Source organism: Typopeltis vanoorti, chromosome 1 (assembly GCF_054136105.1).
Source record: "Typopeltis vanoorti isolate ZY-2024b chromosome 1, IOZ_Tvanoo_1.0, whole genome shotgun sequence".
NCBI classification, from domain to species: Eukaryota; Metazoa; Arthropoda; class Arachnida; order Uropygi; family Thelyphonidae; genus Typopeltis; species Typopeltis vanoorti.
The window spans coordinates 173,384,718-173,405,123 of record NC_143549.1 but is presented as its reverse complement, the minus strand read 5'-3'; the positions used below and the strand labels follow the sequence as shown (position 1 = coordinate 173,405,123).

The window sequence follows — 20,406 nt, the reverse complement described above, 5'->3', positions numbered from 1 at the left end:
CTGGCTCAGATCTACTTTCTTTTGAGATTTTCATAAATTTGGTCTTTTTTTGGATTTATATCTAATCCAAATTCTTTACCTTCTTCATTTGGTAGCTGCACTAATTTTATTAATTTGTTTCTGTTTTCTGCTATTAGAATGGTATCATCAGTATATCTAAGATTGTTGTATTTTATACCATCGATACTAATTCCTATTTTTTGTTTTTCAATCTTTTTCATCACTGTCTCACTATAGATATTAAATAGATTTAGTGGAAGGATACCTTGTCTAACTTCTCTTTTTATTTTCGCAACAGAAGTCTCATCATTGAATAGCTGCATTTTCTGTTTGGTGTAAATCATTTTTATAATCTTAAGTACATGATTTTCTATGTCTAATTTATCTAATATATTGAACATTTTATTATGTTTTACCCAGTCAAAAGCCTTCTGAAAGTCTATGAAGCGTATGTAAATGTTCCTATTTCTTTCAAGTGATCTTTCTATTAGTATTTTTAGTTCCAGGATAGCATTAATGGTTCTCATTCCTCTTCTGAAGCCTTTCTGTTGTTCACTCAATTCAACACTTAAGGCTCTTTCAATTTGTTTATTAACAATGATTAAAATAATTTTAGATGCATGGGATATTAGGCTCACAGTTCTGTAGTCCTCGCAATTTTGTGCATTATTTTTCTTTGGAACTGGTATGCAGACAGATGTTGTAAAAACTTCAAGTAATCCTGAATGGATTCCACTAAATAGTTGTCATTATTGCCAGTCAAAGCTTTCAGCAGCTCAGCTGGAATATTATCACATCCAGGGGATTTATTATTAGGAAGATTCTTAATTACGTGATATGTCAACTCTACCTCCTTTCTTGTGGGTAGAGTGGTATTTGTTGTTACGTTTAATTTAAGGTGTCCTGAATCATCTAACATGTTACCATTATCATCATCATAGAGATCTGATAAGTACTCCACCTATCTTCCATTTATCTTTTCCATTTATCTTTGAGGTAGAGGTAGGCAAGACAGGATATTTAGTGGGGTGTTGCTACAGATCCAGGAGCACAGAGGATGGGGACCAGGAGATGTTTACACAGCTAGGTTTGGCAAGTGCAAGAAGAATGATTGTTATGGGAGATTTTAACTACAGTAGTATAAATTGGAGAGAGGAAGATACATGTAGCAATAGGGGAATGGAATTTCTAGAATTCTTGAGGGACAAATGTGTTAGGCAACATGTAGCAGAAGGAACAAGAGGTTCAAGAGTTTTGGATTTGGTTATAGCATCAGAAGAGTTGATAATAACTGAGATGACATCTCTCCCACCAGTTCGAGAGAGTAACCATATGGTTTTGACTTGGAAAATGAATAGACATGCAGGAGTATCAAAGAGATGGGAACTTATGTGGAATTATAATGCAGGTGATTATAATAGTCTTAGACGTCAACTTCGGGAAGTTTCATGGAGGGAGGAATTGGAAGCCCGTGAATATCATTAGTGCATGGGAAATTGTGTAAGAATATTTGTTAGCAGCAATGGTAAGTTGTATACTATGAGTGAAGAAGAGGACACAATATTAAACAGGAATTGCATGTGAAAAAGAGGCTATGGAAGAGATATAAAGAGACAGGTGAAGAGAAGATACATGAAGAATATAAGACACAGGCCAGGAGAGTGACTAGTGTGGTAAGGAAAGTGAAACTGGAATATGAGTGGAGATTGGCCCTAAGATCCAAAGAAAATCCTAGGGAATTTTTTAGCTATGTGGCCAGTAGGAGGAGAAATGACTGTGAAAGAATGATATTGTGGGCTAAAAATGGGAATAGAGTGACTGATGCAGAGGACATAGTGAAATTGTTCAATGAACTTTATTGGAGTATTTCATCCTAGAGGAGTCAGTTTTAATGCTAGAGGGATAGAGCAGGTTCGAGGTTCAGAGGTACAGGAGGAAAGTGTGTTTCAGATACTGAATACTCTGGATGTCAGTAAAGCTTTGGGACTGGATGGTATTTCACCACGAGTTTTGAGAGAATGTGCTAGGGAACTGACAGTGCCTTTAACCTGGCTTTTCAATGAAAGTTTGGCTGCAGGAAAGGTGCCCAGGGAATGGAAGGACGTCTGTTACCACCCTTATGACATTGCATAAGGGTGGTAACAGACTGGAAGTGTCTAATTATAGGCCAGTCTGTGTGTCATCAGTAGTTGTTAAGATCTTGGAGAAAGTAGTGAGGGACCGTATAAAGCATTGGGCAGATGAGGGTAATGTTATCTGTGAGAGTCAACATGGATTTGTGAAAGAGTGTTCTTGTTTTAGCAATATGCTAGCCTTTTATAATAAAGTTACAAGAACATTAGATGAGGGAAAGGCATATACTGCAATTTTCTTAGACTTATCAAAGGCATTTGACAGGGTTCCACATGTTAAGCTGATATTTAAGTTGCAGCACATGGGTCTGGATGTCAGATTGGTCAACTGGATTCAGGATTGGCTGTCTGATAGGTATCAGAGAATTGTGTATGGTGGAGCAGTTTCAAGGAGTCAGAGGGTTACAAGTTGGGTCCCACAGGGCTCAGTGCTTATACAATAGGACCTATACTGTTTAACCTTTATATCAATGGCATTGCTAGTGGATTGCAAGGGGATATTCAGTTGTTTGCGGATGATGCAAAGCTGGGAAGGATTATTAGTAGTAGTGCAGATGTGGTAGCCCTGCAAGAGGATTTGAATAAGCTACATAGATTGGCAAATGAATTGGGGTTGTTGGTTTAATGTAGTAAAATGTAAGGTCTTGAGGTTTGGGAAACATCATTGGGATGCTGCATACCCTATGGGAGGAGTTATACTGGAGGAAGTAGGGGAGACAAGAGATCTGGGGTTGATGATTGATAGAAACCTGTAGTTTAGGGGACATATTGCAAAGGTGGTGAAGGTAACACAGAGGATTGCTGCAATAATGAGAAGGACACTGACCTGCAGAGATAAGAGGGTTATCATTCCGTTGTGTAAGTCTCTGATCAGGCCACACTTGGACTATTGTTCTCAGATTTGGTCCCCAGGATTTGAAGGGCATAAATTAACTGTGGAAATGATACAAAGACGGATGACAAAGATGGTTTCAGGACTGTATAAGGATAGTTATGAGGATCGGCTGAGGGAATGTGGATTGCAGAGTTTGGTGGATAGAGAAAGGAGAGGTGATATGATTGAGACTTTTAAACTGTTGAGAGGTGGTTACAGGGTTGACACTGGGAAATTCTTTCGCTTGGTTGAACAGCAGGAAGGAGTGATAACAAGAGGTCATTCCCTGGAAGTTATGAAAGGAAACTGTGAGCAAGATGGTGAGGAGGAGTTGTTTCTTTGCATGGCGGGTGGTTGAACTGTGGAATGCATTGCCTGATGGAGTGGTGAGAACGAGAACGGTCAAAGAGTTTAAGGAGTGGTATGATAGACTTTGTGTTTCTTAGGGGGGACCTCCCCTCGATGAGTCTTGACAGACTTTATGTTCTTAGGAAGGACCTCCCACGATGAGTCTTTTGACTCCATGGAGGCCTGAATAATAATAATAATAATAATAATAATAATAATTATTATTATCAGTGAGTATGTTTCCATCTTTGTCCTTGATGTTATTAGACTGTGTACTTTTCCATTAAGTTCTTTCACTTTCAAGAATGCTTCTCTGGTTTTGTTCCTATTTTCTAATTCTTCTATCTCAGTGCACTGCCTATTTATCCAGTTTTCTTTCAATCTTCTACATAACTGTTTGATTCTTTTATCCGAAGTTTTATATCTTAACCTTTCTTCTTCATTTGCTCCTCTTTTCCATGTTCTTCTTTCATCAATAAGGTTGATTACCTTTTGAGTTACCCATGGTTTTTTCTTGCTTTCTTTCTTCTTGTTTATTGAGGTGGTTTTTAGCAGATGTTATGATAGCTGCTTGTAGTCTATTCCACTTAGAGGGTTCACTTTCGTTTTGCAACTGTGCAGACAGCAGTTCTGAAATATTTTCATTAAATTTTGATTTTACTATCGGATTTTGTACCATTTGCAGATCCCATTTTAGCGGTTGACTTCTTTTAAATTTTATTGTTTTCAGGAGAATATTCATCTTCATTAAGACCAGTCTATGATCAGATCCACAATCAGCACTTGGGATCACCTTTGAGTTCCATATTCCATTGAAGTAACGTTTACTGACTACAATATAGTCTAATTGATTTTTGTATCTTCCATGTGTATCGTGCTTGGTTTTTGTTAAAAATAAGTGTTAGTTATGATGAGACTGCTTGTTACAGAAATCAATCAGCTTTTGTGCTCTCTCATTCAGAATTCCAAGTTCAAATGGACCCACGTCTGTAGATGTTCTCTCTGATCCAACTTTTGCGTTCCAGTCACCCATAGCACAAATAACTCGATCTTTCTTGCCTTCGACTTCCTTTATACACCATTTTATTTCATCATACATGAATCCTATTTCTGCTTCCTCATTCTGTTCTGTAGGAGCATATATTTGAATGATCAGCATATGTCTAGGTTTAGATTTCACTAGAATTGCCATTACTCTAACTGATTTTTTGATTATATGGATAATGTTTTTATTAGTTTTCTTCTCTACAATAAACACTACACCTCTTCTTGATATTTTACAACCTGACGTATATATTTTATATATCTTGCCATTTGGAAGTTTCGACTCAAAATCTGATGATCCTTTCCAAAAAGTTTCAATTATTCCTAGTATACTAATATTCAGTCTCTCCATCTCTCTCATCACATTAGCCAATTCCCCACATTTATTCAATCCTCTTACATTACAAGTAGCCATATTCAACCAATTTCTGCATTGGATTTCTTTATAGCAGTTACAGACTGACGATACTGCAGGGCCTGCTATTTCACCCTGACACCACCTTTCTGGGCATATTGAAACTACCTGGGCTTTCTTTTTAAATCTGTTAATTTAGAATTTGTGATATGATCAGCCCGGCTGGGATGATCATATTACAAATTCTAAATTAACAGATTCATATTCATATAATTCATATTAATTAACAGATTAATGGCCTTCCGATGCAAGTCCTTAAAGGACTTCTTCCAGGAACTTGAAAAGGAAGACCTAAAATAAACTGGGTTTACTAGGTCAGTTTGATGTCAATTTCATCTGAAATTAGCTTGTTCTTCTCCAAGTTTCTCTTCCACAATATTTTTTAATATGTTCAAGTATTCTTGCATAAATTTTAACTGGAACACTCAGCAGGAAAATTCCTATGTAAATTTTGCATTCAGTTTTATTTATTTTTTATTTTTATAGATGCTTGCTATCAGGACCGGCCATCTTGGGGGTGCAGTGGGTGCAATGCACCTGGGCCCCATGATCAAGTGGGCACAGTCAGTACACGTTTACGGAAATGTATTTTTTTTTTTTACTTCTTCTAATTTTGCTTATAACTAATGGGATTTCATCGACAGGATTTTAGGGCTCCAGGTAATAATAATATCTCTGTGTTTCTCTATTATATTAGGGGTTTTGCTTAACCCTTTTGATGCGTTTATGCGGTGTATAAAAATTAACAAACATTATTTCGTTTTTACCCAAAAATGCTAAAATGCCTGATTCATCATTAGTTTTTTTCTAATCTCTTACACATTTATATCATTTGGCTCGTTATCGAAGAAGTTGAAAAAATATTTATTATATTCTTTATATATGGTTAGTCTAGAGCAGGGATGGACAACCCTTAAACATGCCTGCCAAACGTGGCACGCCAATGACTTTTTTCCGGCATGCAACCCAGGGCTCATCTTAAAAAATAATTAAATAAAAAAATACATTTCAAACATCTTTGCTGACATATTTTAACTTAATATAATACAATTTTATTAAGTTCAGCTATACCAAATAAAAATGCAATCATTAATTAAACTCTACCAACTGTTTCATAATAATAAGTAATAAGAAAATTAGAAACAAACATCCTATTTCCAAGCCATTGATATATCTCTGCGATATACTGATGTACAAGTTTTGTCCGGTTCAGTTGTTGCATTATTCATCAGGCATCCAGGCATGGTGTGACTCCTTTACGATCATTTGATATATCTTTTCATGTTTTGTAAAGAACGTATCTGTTTTCTAAAGTGTATTTGGATTTGGATTTTATTAAATCGTAAGTCATTAAAATATGGATTGGAAGTATTTATTGTCAATTAATATGTTTAACTTATATATAAAAGCAAATTTACTTTACATTGATTTTCGGAAACTAAAGTTTTCAGTTTTTTTCGTAAAATACCCGCATATATATTGCAATTGCTATTTCCTGCCTAGAGAGCAGTTTCCTTGTGTGCATCGTACCCAAATAGCACCATCTGTTTCCCATTATTTAAAGAAAAATTAGCAGTAATTTACAAGACTTGTGATACTTAATGAACAATCCTTCACGAATGACTAATGAACAGACAGCCATAGTACTAGGCCAGTAAAGATATGTGCATATGATTGCTGCAGTATTAACAAAAGATCACGTGAGTCAAAGATAAAAGTCAGCAGACAATTTTTGAATTGAAATGCGAATTTTCTTCAACCAAATTCAATATCTGAAAGTGCCATAACAATATTCACTATATATTTCTAGCTTTAACATGTTTACGAATTTTATCATTTTCTGTTGATTTTTATTGTTGCTCTGCATTTGAGCTGGGTGGACAGACTCCCACACATCTAGTTTTTAGTGTTTGCCAGTGCAGCATATGGTTTTGTTTGCGGCTAAATAGCATAGTTTTTTGGGGAAGGGACATGCGATTCATTAGTTAGTAACATTTTTATCCCAGCTGTATCTAATTGCACTATTTGTTGAGAAATATATTACACAGACTGCAAATGTTTGTACCTCATTCAGTGATATAATAAAACGACCTGCTTTCACTTGTGTCTGCAGATGTATTGGCTAGTATGGAGGGCAAGTGGTTTGCCATGGGAAGCGAGTCACTATTGCCATGAGGTGAACGTGATTAAACTTTTTTTTTCTGTGCGAGGTTACGCGAAACTTTTCAATTTCTTTTTTTAGCAAAGTAAAATTAGGGGTGCGAGTTATACGCGAGGACCAGTTATATTCCAGTATAAAATAACTTACCGTATTTAAACAGTAAGTTATTTTTAAAGCTATGTGAAATGTATTATCAATATTCAGGATTATGAAGTGTTGTCTGCACGTGATTAGATCTCAACTAAGTTAATTTTAACTCAATTAATAGTGATAGATAAAGGTCAAACTGATATACTAAAGTAAACAAATGACAAAAATAAACACATTCCTTGAGTGTTTCTAAAATTTTGTGATATTGTAAGAAGTATGTACATATTTAACTTTTTGTTAATTCATGGCATAAAAATATTTAATATTATTTACTTATTCGACAGGCAAAGCTTAACCCATAATGCCCATCCCTCTGGATGTCAAAAAAGGAAATCAGCAGAAAAGAAAAAAGAAGAAAAGCAAAATCTCAAAAAGTCACAAGTAGATTTGTTTTCATGGCTACAAAATAAATCTCACAACGAAATTGCCACGACTTCAGCAGTTGCGATTCAAACTTCAACTGAAGAAGCAAACTCCAAACAAGCTACACACCTTTTCAACAAAAATGTAGAAACTGTGGAATTCGTCGAAAAAGACGCATATGATTATACAAACGTTTTGGATACAGCAAATAACGATGAAAACAATAATAACGATGGTGATCAAGTGAATATAAATGATCCAGGTTTGTGGCCAAATATTATAACTGATAAATTTAGATTATTTTGCATTAAAGCCAGACCTAAACAACATCATCAAGATGCATTCATTAAGAATGTTGAAGGTAGATCATTTTCTACATCGTACAATTTTAAAAAAATGCCAAATGGTGAAACTCATCTTCGCAGCTGGTTAGTTTACTCAAAAACTCAAGACCCAGTATTTTGCTTTTGTTGTGTATTATTTTCCAAAAGACGAAAAGATCATTCAACACAATTTATATATGGTTTTAATAAATGGAGAAAACTGTCATCTGTAATTCGAGATCATGAGCTTTCTGTTGGTCACTTTAATTCTTTTATTGCTTGGCAAGAATTATTAAAAAGGCTTAATTTATGTTCGACTGTTGACAGAACAAATCAAATTAATATAAATAAAGAAACGGAACATCTAAAATTACTATTCCAAAGAATTGTAGATGTAATTCTATTTTTAGCAAGTAATAATCTGTCATTTCGAGGATCCCATGAAACAATAGGAATGCTGAATAATGGAAATTTTTAAAGTTTAATAGAATTATTAAGTAAATATGATCCTGTGCTAATGGATCATGTAAACAGAATTAAAAATATGAAAAAAAGAAGTGTGCATCATTTGGCGCATAGATTTCAAGAGGAAATTATTGTTGCATTAGATAATGAAGTCCTTAATAAAATTAGAGATAATATAAAAGCAGCCATATATTACAGTCTCCAAATGGATTGTACTCCTGATATTTCTCACAAGGAACAAACTTCAATAATTATTAGATATGTAAATTTTGTAGGCAAAAAATTAATTATAAATGAGTCATTTATAGGATTTATTGAAGTAACTGATGTGACTGGTGAAGGACTAGCAAATTCACTTTTAAAAAGAATAGGTGAGCTTGATTTAGATATTATGAATTGTAGAGGGCAAGCATACGATAACGGTAGCAATATGAAGGGAACATATAAAGGCGTACAATCTAGAATAATTAGTTTAAACCCTCATGCAATTTATGTACCTTGCTCATCACATTCTTTTAATTTGATAATTTGCGATGCTGCTTTGAGTAGTATATATTATAAAAATTTTTCGGAATATTGCAACGTTTCTAATGCATATTTTCTGCATCTACAAAAAGGTGTGAAATTATACGAAAGCATCTAAATATTACGCTTAAACCAGTATGTGATACTTGATGGGAAGCCAAAATAGACAACACAGTCAAAGCAGTGTATGCACAGTTTGAACTAACTTATAATGCCTTAGAAGAATTTATTGGTGCAATTAATAATAACACAGCAGTATTCAAAGCTAAAAGTCTTCTAGTTTCATTACAAGAAATGCCATTTATTTTAAACTTGTTGGTGTGGTTTACAATATTGTCAAAAATTAATAGTATCAACAAACTATTTCAAGCAAAAACAATTATTCTTGACTCTGCTTTTAATTTAGTGAATAAAATTAAAAATGAAATCCAAAATTTAAGATCAAAATATAACACATTTTTAGACGACGCAAAAATGATAGCACAAAACTATTTCCAAAGACTTTCCTGAAAAAAGAATTCAAAAAAGAAAAAGATTATTTTCCGAACTAGCAGAAGATGAAATTTTACTAAACCCGGTAGAGGAATTTAGATGTCACTTTTTCAACATTGTGATTGACACTGTTATTGTACAAATAGATGAGAGATTTAAAAATATACCCAATGTTATTTCTTATTTTAAATTAATCACTGATATAAAAACAGTAGAAAAAAATGAACTAGAAAACCGCTCAAGGGATTTTGTAAAATATTATAGTAAAGATATAAATGAAGACTTAATCCAGGAAATTGATTTGTTACGAGAATTGATCTTGGACCAAAAAAAATGCAAATAACATGCAAGACATATTGCAATATATATTAAATAATAGTTATAATGAACTATTTCCAAATGTGCTAACTGTATTGAAAATTTTCTTTACGTTACCAGTTACTATAGCAAGTGCAGAGTAAAGAATTATCTTCGGTCAAGTATGTTCGATGAACGCTTAAATGCACTTGCTATATTAAGCATCGAAAAGGAATTGCCAAAAATTGTAATTTTTCGGAAATGATTAATGACATAGCAAAAAGAAGAAAAAAAAATCTCATATATATAAATAAATACATATTAAGCAATATACCTGTTAGTAAAACTAGCCACCTAAATAGTAAACCTATTTATTTTTTTATGTGCTTAAATTAATTTTTTTTATTACTTTAAACAATAATTAATTGTAAATAGTTTTTGTGCACTAGTTGGTGAGCCAGGTTACTTTTGTTTGTGTTAAATATTTATTTATTTTAATTATTTAATACTTTTGTTTTGTGTTCAGTAAACGTTATGCTGACCTGTTATATTTCGAATGTGTTTTTTTTTTGTTTTCCTGTGACAAAATCATTTGCAGGTAAGAGGTTTTACAATGCATTTATTTCAAATCCTTTAATTTTTACCTTTGAAAAGTATTTTAGGACCCCAAAAGGTTTCTTGCACCCGGGCCCCTTTATAGAGAAGGCCAGCCCTGCTTGCTGTGAGAGCTCTTGAATCAAGCAAATCTAACCTGGCATTCTAAATTATGTCATTCTTTATGTGAATCTCACCTATGAAAGGCTGTCAGCCTATAGTATTTTAATATCAGTAGCATGGGTGAACTAAGGGTTAAATAATAAATATAGTTTAATCCTTTATCCAAGTATGAGCAAACAAAGTTTGCACCTGAAAGTATCTTCAGGACTGGGGTAAGGTGGTACAACACTAGGGCAACTCGTTGCAAAGGTGGAGCAAGCTATTAACACTCCTCTCTCAGTATCTCCTATAATGCGAAACACATCTCCTTGTGGATATGTCTAATGTTATGCATTAAAGGAAGGGCCACAACCCAGACTAGTTAATGCTTGTTAATGCAGACCTGCTAATGCTTCTGCCTGGTATCTCCACTTGGGCCTGGCTCCCACTGAAGAGACCTCAATAAAGGTCGAAACTAGTTTGGGTTGTAGCCCTTCCTTTAATGCATAACATTAGACATATCTGCAAGGAGATGTTTTTGCATTATGGGAGATACTGAGATAGGAATGTTGGTAGCTTGCTTCACCTTTGCAAGGAGTGCTCTGGTGTTGTACCACCTTACCCCAGTCCTGAAGATATTTTCAGGCACAAACTTTGTTTGCTCACACTTGGATAAAGGATTAAACTAAATTTATTATACTCTAACCAAGTGAAAAATAAACTTTCAATAAGGGTTAAATAATCTAGAAACACCCTGATCTAACAGATGAACATTGAATTTTTTAAGCCTCCAGTGGGGAGGGTATTCTCACACTGAGCGTGAAATTTATCTCTAACATAAAGGCACTGACAAAATCCTTGAACACAATTGGATAACCAAGCCTGTTGGTTAGAGAGTAGGTATGCTAACCACTTAACTAACTAGTAAGTATAATCTGTAACCTACATTGATATTAGAAGTTTAATGGAATATTAACAGCATTGAAAAAGGATTTAAACTAATTTTAATACTTCCAATATTTGTCTCCATCGCAGACATCTTCGGGGATTACAAAAACTTTTTGTAACAACACACACACAAATACAATACAAAGTGAAACTAAAGTTCTATCTAGGTGGTGCGCCCTCTATGGGCATTTGCAGGTGACCTGGGATGTAAAGAGGGATCTCTGATAATTAAAGTTTCCCAAAAACCTGTAACCTACATATTTGAATATTTTCAGTTGAACATCTGCTGTGTCGACATTTCAGAACTTTTTCAACAAAATGTGGATCATACAGATGATATTCAAGATGATGATTAATTCTACATTAAGTACTGACATGTACTCTAGATTTGCATTTTTCTTGAATATCTTTTTATACTCTGCTGTCATTGCTCTCACTGTCATTCATTTAACATTCTTTGGAAGTAATTGCTCCAGATATCCAGAATATCTTTATCTTAAGTTTTTATGTAACTTTTTTTTAATACCCTCAAAACATTCTGTCACCTTCATGATTGCAATTCAAAACTTGCTATTATTTATCCTTTTCTACCTTTAATTTAAGTATTATTTCTCTGTTGTCATTATCAGTTAATCTTCTTGTCTACATTACTCCTATAATGTCTATTTCCTTCAGTATAAGCATCTGGGACATATATTTTTTTTTTAATAAAATGATCAAACTGGTGCTGCAAACTTCTAGCATTTATTCAACAAACATAACAACCCATGTTAATATCTTCCAATAGCTAGCTTATGTTTTTATTTCCCATCCTCTACTCCCTATCTCAACAAATTCCATTCTACCTAAGATATAATTAGTATCACTCATTTAGCTATTCCGATCATTTCTCTCTTTCTCTCCTTCATCAATACCAAGACTTGCATTGATTTGTGTCTCCAGTCTTCACATTCTTTATGCTTCTTGCTTCCCCCCCCCTCATTCCCAACTATTAACAACTCTCATTTCCCTATCCATTGTTGACTTTTGGTAGGGATATGAGAGCTATAAATGGTATAGATGTTCACATCCTGTTTTCCATTGTTATTCTTCCACCAACGTTTCTCAAATCTCATTATACTTACATTTGACATTTCTTCTTTTATCTGATAATAATTTCTTCAATTGTTTATGTGACATCTCTCTGTAGCTCATTTAGAATTATGACATACCTTTGGCAGAAAGAACTGAGTGTCAATCTTGTCATTCTCTTAGAAGACTAATGTGAGTAATGATGGCTGCACATTTTTTTTTTTTCTTCTGGAACTGGAAATTGTGCTGTTCTTCTTCTTACAGTACAAATCATGTGAACACACACACACATACAGTTGACAAATAATAAAACTGCCTTATGCCTTGATTAGATGTAATGCACAAACATAATACACTCAGAAGATTTTAGAACTATCAAGAAAATATTTGTGATCTTTTATGGATAATACACATCTAGCAAAACACATTTATAATATTACATATCGGTGTTATAAACTTTAATACCATTTATATGTGATCTCGTCAGTTTTAAAAACAGAATTATTATAATGTCATTTCTCACTGAGTGAATGTCAATAAATGCTATTTTTTTTATTTTATTTAAAAAATTGAAATAATATGTAAAACTGATATTTCAAAGAATGTTTTTCAAGATTTACAATATTTTATAACTTCCTTTTGATAGATTTACAAAAAGGTCTGCTGACTGGATATACTTCAGACCATATCCTCACATGGGTGCATATTGTGCTGGGATAGCCCTTGGTTATATCATCTGGAAACATCGTAATATGACCATCAAACCAGTCAGTATCATGAAGTTAAAATCTTTTAATTTTCACTTGAATTATTCAATCATGTTAATTAAATATCCATCTATTTGTAAAAATTTATTGCTTATCATATTGGTATTTAAATACTTAATGCATATTTAAATATTATGTTTTTTATTGTTTATTTAATATATGTCTTTGAAAAATAAGTAATCCTTTGTATGATGGATTCTTCTTCTTATGGTGCTACAGCCCAAATCGAGCCTTGGCATTCCAAAATTTGTTGCCTCCAACCCTGTCTGTCCAAATCTTTACTTCTCCAGTTTGTACATTGTATTATATTTATTCATTAGTCAAGATAGATTGTCTTGACTACTGGAACATTGTCTTCTTAAGAATATTGTCATTTTAGATATGAAAAATATGTAATATTTACTGCATCTGTGTGAGCTTGATTATACTGGATATTGTAGGTTCTTTATAAAGCTGATATAACTCATGGCTGTATCTGATCCTTCAGAGACCAGCATCATTCACTGGGCCAAATATTTCTCTAATAATCTCTATTTCTATTTGAAAGGTTTGCCTTTCAAAATCTGAAATCAAATTCTCCACCCTTGCCATAAATATCCAGGTTTCACATCCATAGGTTACAACCAAAGGAATTATCAATTTATATATTTTTACTTTAGTCTTCCAATGAATACGAGGTTGGTCTGAAAAGTTCTCGGGCTAACAATGAAAAAATGAAAATATAATTTCAAAATTATTTTTATTTTTCAACATAATCTCCCTTAAGACTAATACATTTATTCCAGCAATGCTCCAGCTCCATTATCCCATTCCTGTAGTGGAGTATGATCTGCAAAATATCCCTCTACAGCTGCAATTACCTCTTCATTCGAAGAAAAATGCTGACCAGCGAGGAAGAGTTTTAGTTTTGGGAAGAGAGAAATCAGAGGGAGCCAAATCTGGAGAATAGGGTGGATGTTCCAACAGTTCATAGTGCAGATCCCTTAATTTTCTCATTAAGGGATCTGCACTATGAATTGTCAACACCTTTGTGGGCAGGTGCATTGTCCTGATGAAAGATGATTTTTTATTTCTGCAAACTGGGTCTTTTCTCACAAATTTTATCTAGTCTGGTTAACAATAACCGGGGAATAATATTCCCCGGTTATTGTTTTACCCTTTTCAAGATAATTAATAAACAAAATGCCTTTAGCATTCCAAAACACCAATATCACGACCTTTCCTGCTGATGGAACTGACTTTGTCTTCTTTGGCTCTGAACAACTGGCTTCTGTCTACTGTTTTGACTGATGTTTGGATTCTGGTGTGTAATGGTGAATCCAAGTCTCATCCATAGTAATAAATCGATGTGCAAAATCAGTTTTATTCTTGTTAAAACACTCCAAGCACTGTTCAGAGATTTTCATGTGAGTGTGTTTTTGATCTGCTGTGAGCAAGCGTGGCACCCATCTTGTGCAAATCTTTTTCATTTGCAATTCTTCATACAAAATATATCCTACACCTTCTTTTGAAATGCCTGTAGTCTCAGCAGTTTCATGCACTTTGACTCACCAGTCATCCAATACCACATCATGCACTTGATCAATGATTTCTGGTGGTGTTACACTTTTTGGATGGCCTTCACATGGATCCTCTTCAAGGCTGGTACGGCCACATTTAAACTTGGCAGCCCATTTCTTAATTGTTGAAAATGAAGGAGAAGAGTGCCCATAAACTTTTATGAACTTCGAAGGAATTTCTTTTGGCATTAAACCTTCTTTTACAAAAATTTTATAACCGCATGATACTCAGTTTTATCTGTTTCAAGGGATACAGCTGTCAGAAGCAACACTGTTGCTTTCAACAGCTGTATAAAACAAACTACTTTATAGAATGACTTGCAATTTCACAGATGTACTAACTTTGAAAAAAAAAATCTTGTGATAGTGTTTCCATCTATGGTAGAGGCTGACAACTTTTCAGACCACCCTCATATTTTTTTGAAATGAGTACACATAAGAGAGAATAAGGGATTAGGGCTCCCATATTTGGATTATTGTTTCTATAATTCTGTTTCAAGCATTCAGAATAATTCACTTTTTAATCTGAATTCAGGACTTCTGCTCTCCTGTAAAGGCACAACTTTTCCAAGCTATTTTCTGCCTCTAATAAGCAGAATAGTGGTTTCATAAAAAGCAGTGAAAATGATCTGCTTATAAGGACAAGGTCAAACACTCTATTTGTAAATGCTGAAAATTGTGCAATCAAAATATCTTTTGCCTACAAAGCATTAAAAGATATGCACAAGTTTCTCTCCTTTTAATCTTTTGCCCACATATCAGCCTATGGTTGAGGGATTAATGTGCCCACTCTCCAACCAACAGACTGCAGGTTTATACAAAATACAAAAAAAAAAAATCTCTTAGCCCACCCAACCACAGTACTAATGTACTGTAGGTTTCACCTTTTCATGGGTGGGAGCTACATTAATAAATAAATAAATAAATAGAAAGTCAGTAAGGTAGTATTTCTGCAACCTCTTTGTGTGCAATTAATATGTAAGTTTTTTTTTTGTAAGTTCCTTTTGAAGATGGCAACGTGACGTTGCCAAAATATTGGAAATATTTATTAAAATGTAATTTAATTTATATTCTTATCTACGTGGTCAATTCCTTAAGTGATTTAGTAATAAATTAATATGTAATTTGGAGATAACAGTGGGTGTTCATTTATTTAAATACCACTTATCAAGTGTTGTTTTTTTTTTTTAATATATTTAAAAAAGCATGGTCAAATCCACCTGACCATGATTTCTCAAACCTCAAATATTTATTTTACTTTTTTTTTTTTTCAGTTGAAAACAAGTGAACTTTCATGCTGCTTATTAGCAGTTAGTATGGGATTAAATCACTGAACCCACAAAATGTCATACCATAAAATAAATTTTTATTATTATTATTACATGACACCTCCAGGGAGTCCAAAGACTCATCGAGGGAGAGTACCTGCTCTACAACTCTGTCTCCACCACTCATTTCACCAGCTACAACAAACAGCAACTACCTTCATCATCGATACCAATCGCATCAGTAGATGCGATTGGTATCGATGTGGCAGTAGCCACCCACCATCATTAGTATTTTCACAATCACAAACATCCATGCCCACAGCGGGATTCGAACCCACAGCCTTTTTGGCTGGAGAGCGGATATGCTAACCACTCGGCCAACCAGGCTGGCATTAGTAGGTAAATCATTAGTAAGTAAATATTAAACAGAAATGTAGATGCAGTATAATTTTTCGGGGTTGCCATATTTTGACCTAATATTTTGCATATTCATTATTAGTTAGATTTGTTTCTGCTTTTCTAGTTAGAGAGAAAAAAAAACAAATCTTCATCTCTTCATTTCATCTCATCTGTTGTGAGATAACAACATTGATTATGCATGCAACATCAAAGTGAAAAGACATGCAAGAACACATCGCACTTTCAGTCAAGAGGTTGCTCTGAAAGAGTATATATAGACATGCATACTTTGCCTGGTATGGGATTTCAAAACATTGGAACAGTTTTTATTAAAAGCAGATTTTAGTGATTCAATATACAATTAGTGAATCATTTATTAGCTACTGTGCTAAAAAAAAAAATAATAAAATAATATAAAAATGGAAATGGAAGGTGATGCTACTGACGATGAAAGCAAAATGACTTAACATAACCTTAGTATCAGTGAACAAGCTGAAAAAGATGAATGTGTGCTTGGTTCGTGCACAGAATTAACATTTTTTCATTTAAATTTTTTGTTATCATGAAATTTTCAAGTAGTTTAATTAAAGTGCAATAAATGATTGAGTTCATAAATCTGATTATTTTTTATAGTTTTTTAGTAGGCTTCCAAAATTTTCCATTTAAATTTTGTAATTTTTTTTATTAAAGTGTACTCACTCCACACATCAACAAACTCCACATCATTCCTCCTGCATAACCTATGCATTGATTCATTCACCATACAAGACTTTCTCCTTCTCTACTTAATCACTTATAGGACTGTTATAAGAAGTCTTATACATCCAGAATTTTATGATGTGTAAATTTGCAGTCATGCTTATTTTTACATATTTTTTTTAAAAAAAAGAAACAACTGTCATGAGTGCATCCTTTTTTTTTTTTTTTTACATATTCTTTATTGAAACATCATCCTGTCTTTATAGCAGCAAAATAAAGAGAAAGTGAAATAATTTTATTTAAAAAAAAAAATCTGTATTTCTTGCCAATCATGAAATTCACTTACCATGAAGTTATTTTAGCCAGTTAATTACCTTAAATTGATCCCCATCTACTCAGCCATCTGAAACAGAAAGGATGCACGGGTATGCCAAAATAATAACTTGGCAACACATGCAATTTACAGACAGAAAAAAAAAATACTAGTGGTGGTGGTGGTAGTAGGCAGTAGCTGGCATTGGTAGATGATGGTGTTAGATGGAGGTGGTGGAAACAGAGAGGTGTAAAGTAGGTGCCTTCCCCTCGATGAGTCTTTGAACTCCTTGGAGCTGTCACAAAATAATAATAAATAAATAATAATAATAAATATCTCATCTCATAATCAGTGACTGCATCATTATGAATTGCAGAATATAGTAGGGTTAAATACTAAAGAAGGAGATGTTCCCATAATTGAGGTCTCCCATAATAATTACTTGCACTAAATTCATTGAGTTTATTTGCTGATGCATACCATCCACATCTTCCTTCACATCCCTTGAACCATAGCAACAACCAACTGTATACTTTGTCTTTTTGGCCTACATCTCACACCAGATAGCCTCAAATGCACTATTTTCACTTGCTTGCAGTTGAACTCTTACTATTTTTGGTTGCAGTTTATCAGCTATCATCAGCAATACCCTCTCTCCCCATTCTTTGCTGTCAGTCCTATCCGAAAATACCCTTCATATTCTGAATTATATCATTATCTGTCAGACATATCTCACTAATGCCAATAACCTTTGTTCAAGATCCTTGCTCCTTCCTCTCCCCCCCCCCTCAAAAGGAGAGGGCAAGGACAAGGTGCCATCCCTGGAATTTACGAAAGGAAGCTGTGAGCAAGAGGGTGAGGAATGGTTTCTTTGCATGGAGGTGTAGTTGAACTGTGGAATGCATTATCTGATAGAGTAGTGAGAGCACGAATGATCAATGAGTTCAAGGAGTGGTATGATAGACCTTATGTTTTCTAAGATGATGAGTCTTTTGACTCCACGGAGGCCTGAATAATAGTAATAATTATTATTATCAGTGAATGGTGCAAGGAACCTTAAGCAAGAATATGTCAAAAGCAGGATTCTAAATATAGCATTCTCTAGCAAGCAGTTTCAGAAGTATCGTCTTTATGGCAAAGAAATCATGCAGAGTGTAATTGAAGTGGATTGTAGTTGCAATCTGGATTTCTGTTAAGAATAGGAAGGCTTGTCTAAATCTCTGATGGTGATGGTGTGTGTTATTTGTGTTGGTGTTTATGCCACTTATGTTGATAAAAAAAAAAGGTGATTTTTTTATCAAAATTTTGGTATGTGTGTGTAAATATATTTTTGTGTAAGGAGTTACATTTTGACAGAAGATTTTTTATCTTCCGTCATTGGAAATGCTGTCATTCTTTTATTGTATGTTTTATTTTTTGATTAGGAAATAGTTGAAAGAAAGCAAGGATATGCAGTGGAAGGAAATAAATTCTTGGACATGATGCTCATACAAAGAACCACCAATCTCCTTGCTCTAATGTGACCTTGATAGCTCTGCCTACATACTACTTCTTGCCCCTCCCCCTCTCCTTCCAGGCTTCACCTGAAAGAGTATGTGGAAGAGGAATAGCTGAGCAGAAAGCTTCCTGACTCATTACTGACAGGATTGAGCTTGTATACTATTTGACAGCAGATCTGAGCACTGTTTTAATGGTGTGCAATCAAAATGGAAGATAATTTGATTCTCTCTAAGTTCCATTGATAGCTTTTCTTCGATGTTTCTTAAGAAGTGATACAGTGATACATGTGTGCATTAAATTAAGGACACACATAATTTAATATTTAATAATTAATATAATAATTAATTTAATAATAATATGAATCTTAATATCTTATCTGTGTGTTAAGTCTTAAGTGCTAGGAGAAACTTATGTTGAAAGTTTGATGGAGTGAAACAGCACTAGGAAAAGATTAAAAATATATTTAATTCTTCAAATATTTCATCTCAGTTGTAGAAACATCATCAGGGACTAACAATATGAAACTTGTAACACATGCACAAAGGCAACACAAAACTAAGTGAAACATGTGGATGAAAAATTAGAGTCCTAACTAGATGAGGTACCCTCTGTGAACACCTGTTGGCAGCCTAGAATGTAAACTGGGATCTTGAAGTATTAATGTTTCCCATATTTTGGGAAGTTTTATGCAACCATATTTATTCAAATTTGGCTGATTTTTAAGAGCAGCAGCAAATTCTAAAAACAGTCTTTCTCTTCTAAATTTAATGGGATGGAGCATGATGGTCTTTTACTGATTGATTCTGTAAGCTGTATCCTAAGAATGTCTGCAAGGTCATATTGACCATAGTCATGACTGAAAATGCATTTTTTATGTTCTTCCATGTGAATGGTAGCTGATCTTCCTGATGTCTATAGTAGGCCAACTTGCAAGAACAAGGAACTCTGTATACACCTGCAACTGAGAGAGGAGGGGGTTTGTCTTTAGTGGATCAGATAAGGGTAGCTAGTTTTAAGTGGGCTTGAAGTGGGGCTACAAAGACTACATTTCTTTAAGATTTTGGCTTTTCTATGTGGACATAAGAGATGATCATAGCATTACTAAAATCTTTCTGAAGAGAGGGTTGTGGATTGTGGGAACGAATGATTATTCTTTTGATACTGTGGGAACTGTAGCCATTGGATGAAAAAGTGTGAGGTATATGATTGAGTTGTGCAAGAGAGGTCTCATTGGAACAAAGGTTATAAGCTGTCTGGGTTAGTCATTTTATGACACCATATTGTTGAGGGGGGGAGAGTTTATGAATGCATGCCTGTGTGAGTGGGTCTCCTGTATACCAAAAAAGGACAGGTTACCATTAGGTAGGCAGGTGACTAAGGTGTCTAAAAAGGCTAGACTATTATTAGTTTTCTTTCCATTGTAAACTGGATTCTAGGATAAAGACTATTGAGGTGACAGAGAAAAAGTGTCTAATCTGTCTGGGATGTGTCTGGGCAATAAGACCAAATAGAAAACACATCATCTACATATCTTAACCAGATATGTAGAAGAGTCAAGAGCTTGTTTATCAAAATCTTCCATAAAAAAATTGGCAAA

General features: G+C 34.0%; 1 protein-coding gene across 1 annotated transcript in view; it reads left to right on the top strand.

The window, feature by feature from the left end:
- The window catches only part of LOC150110649 (O-acyltransferase like protein-like), a 91,869-nt gene that overhangs the window by 39,835 nt on the left and 31,628 nt on the right, over window positions 1–20,406 (top strand). Inside the window, exon 5 of the mRNA XM_090395500.1 lies at window positions 12,951–13,071. Within this exon, the coding sequence (XP_090251626.1) occupies window positions 12,951–13,071 (121 nt within the window). The remainder of the gene's footprint in view (window positions 1–12,950; window positions 13,072–20,406) is intronic.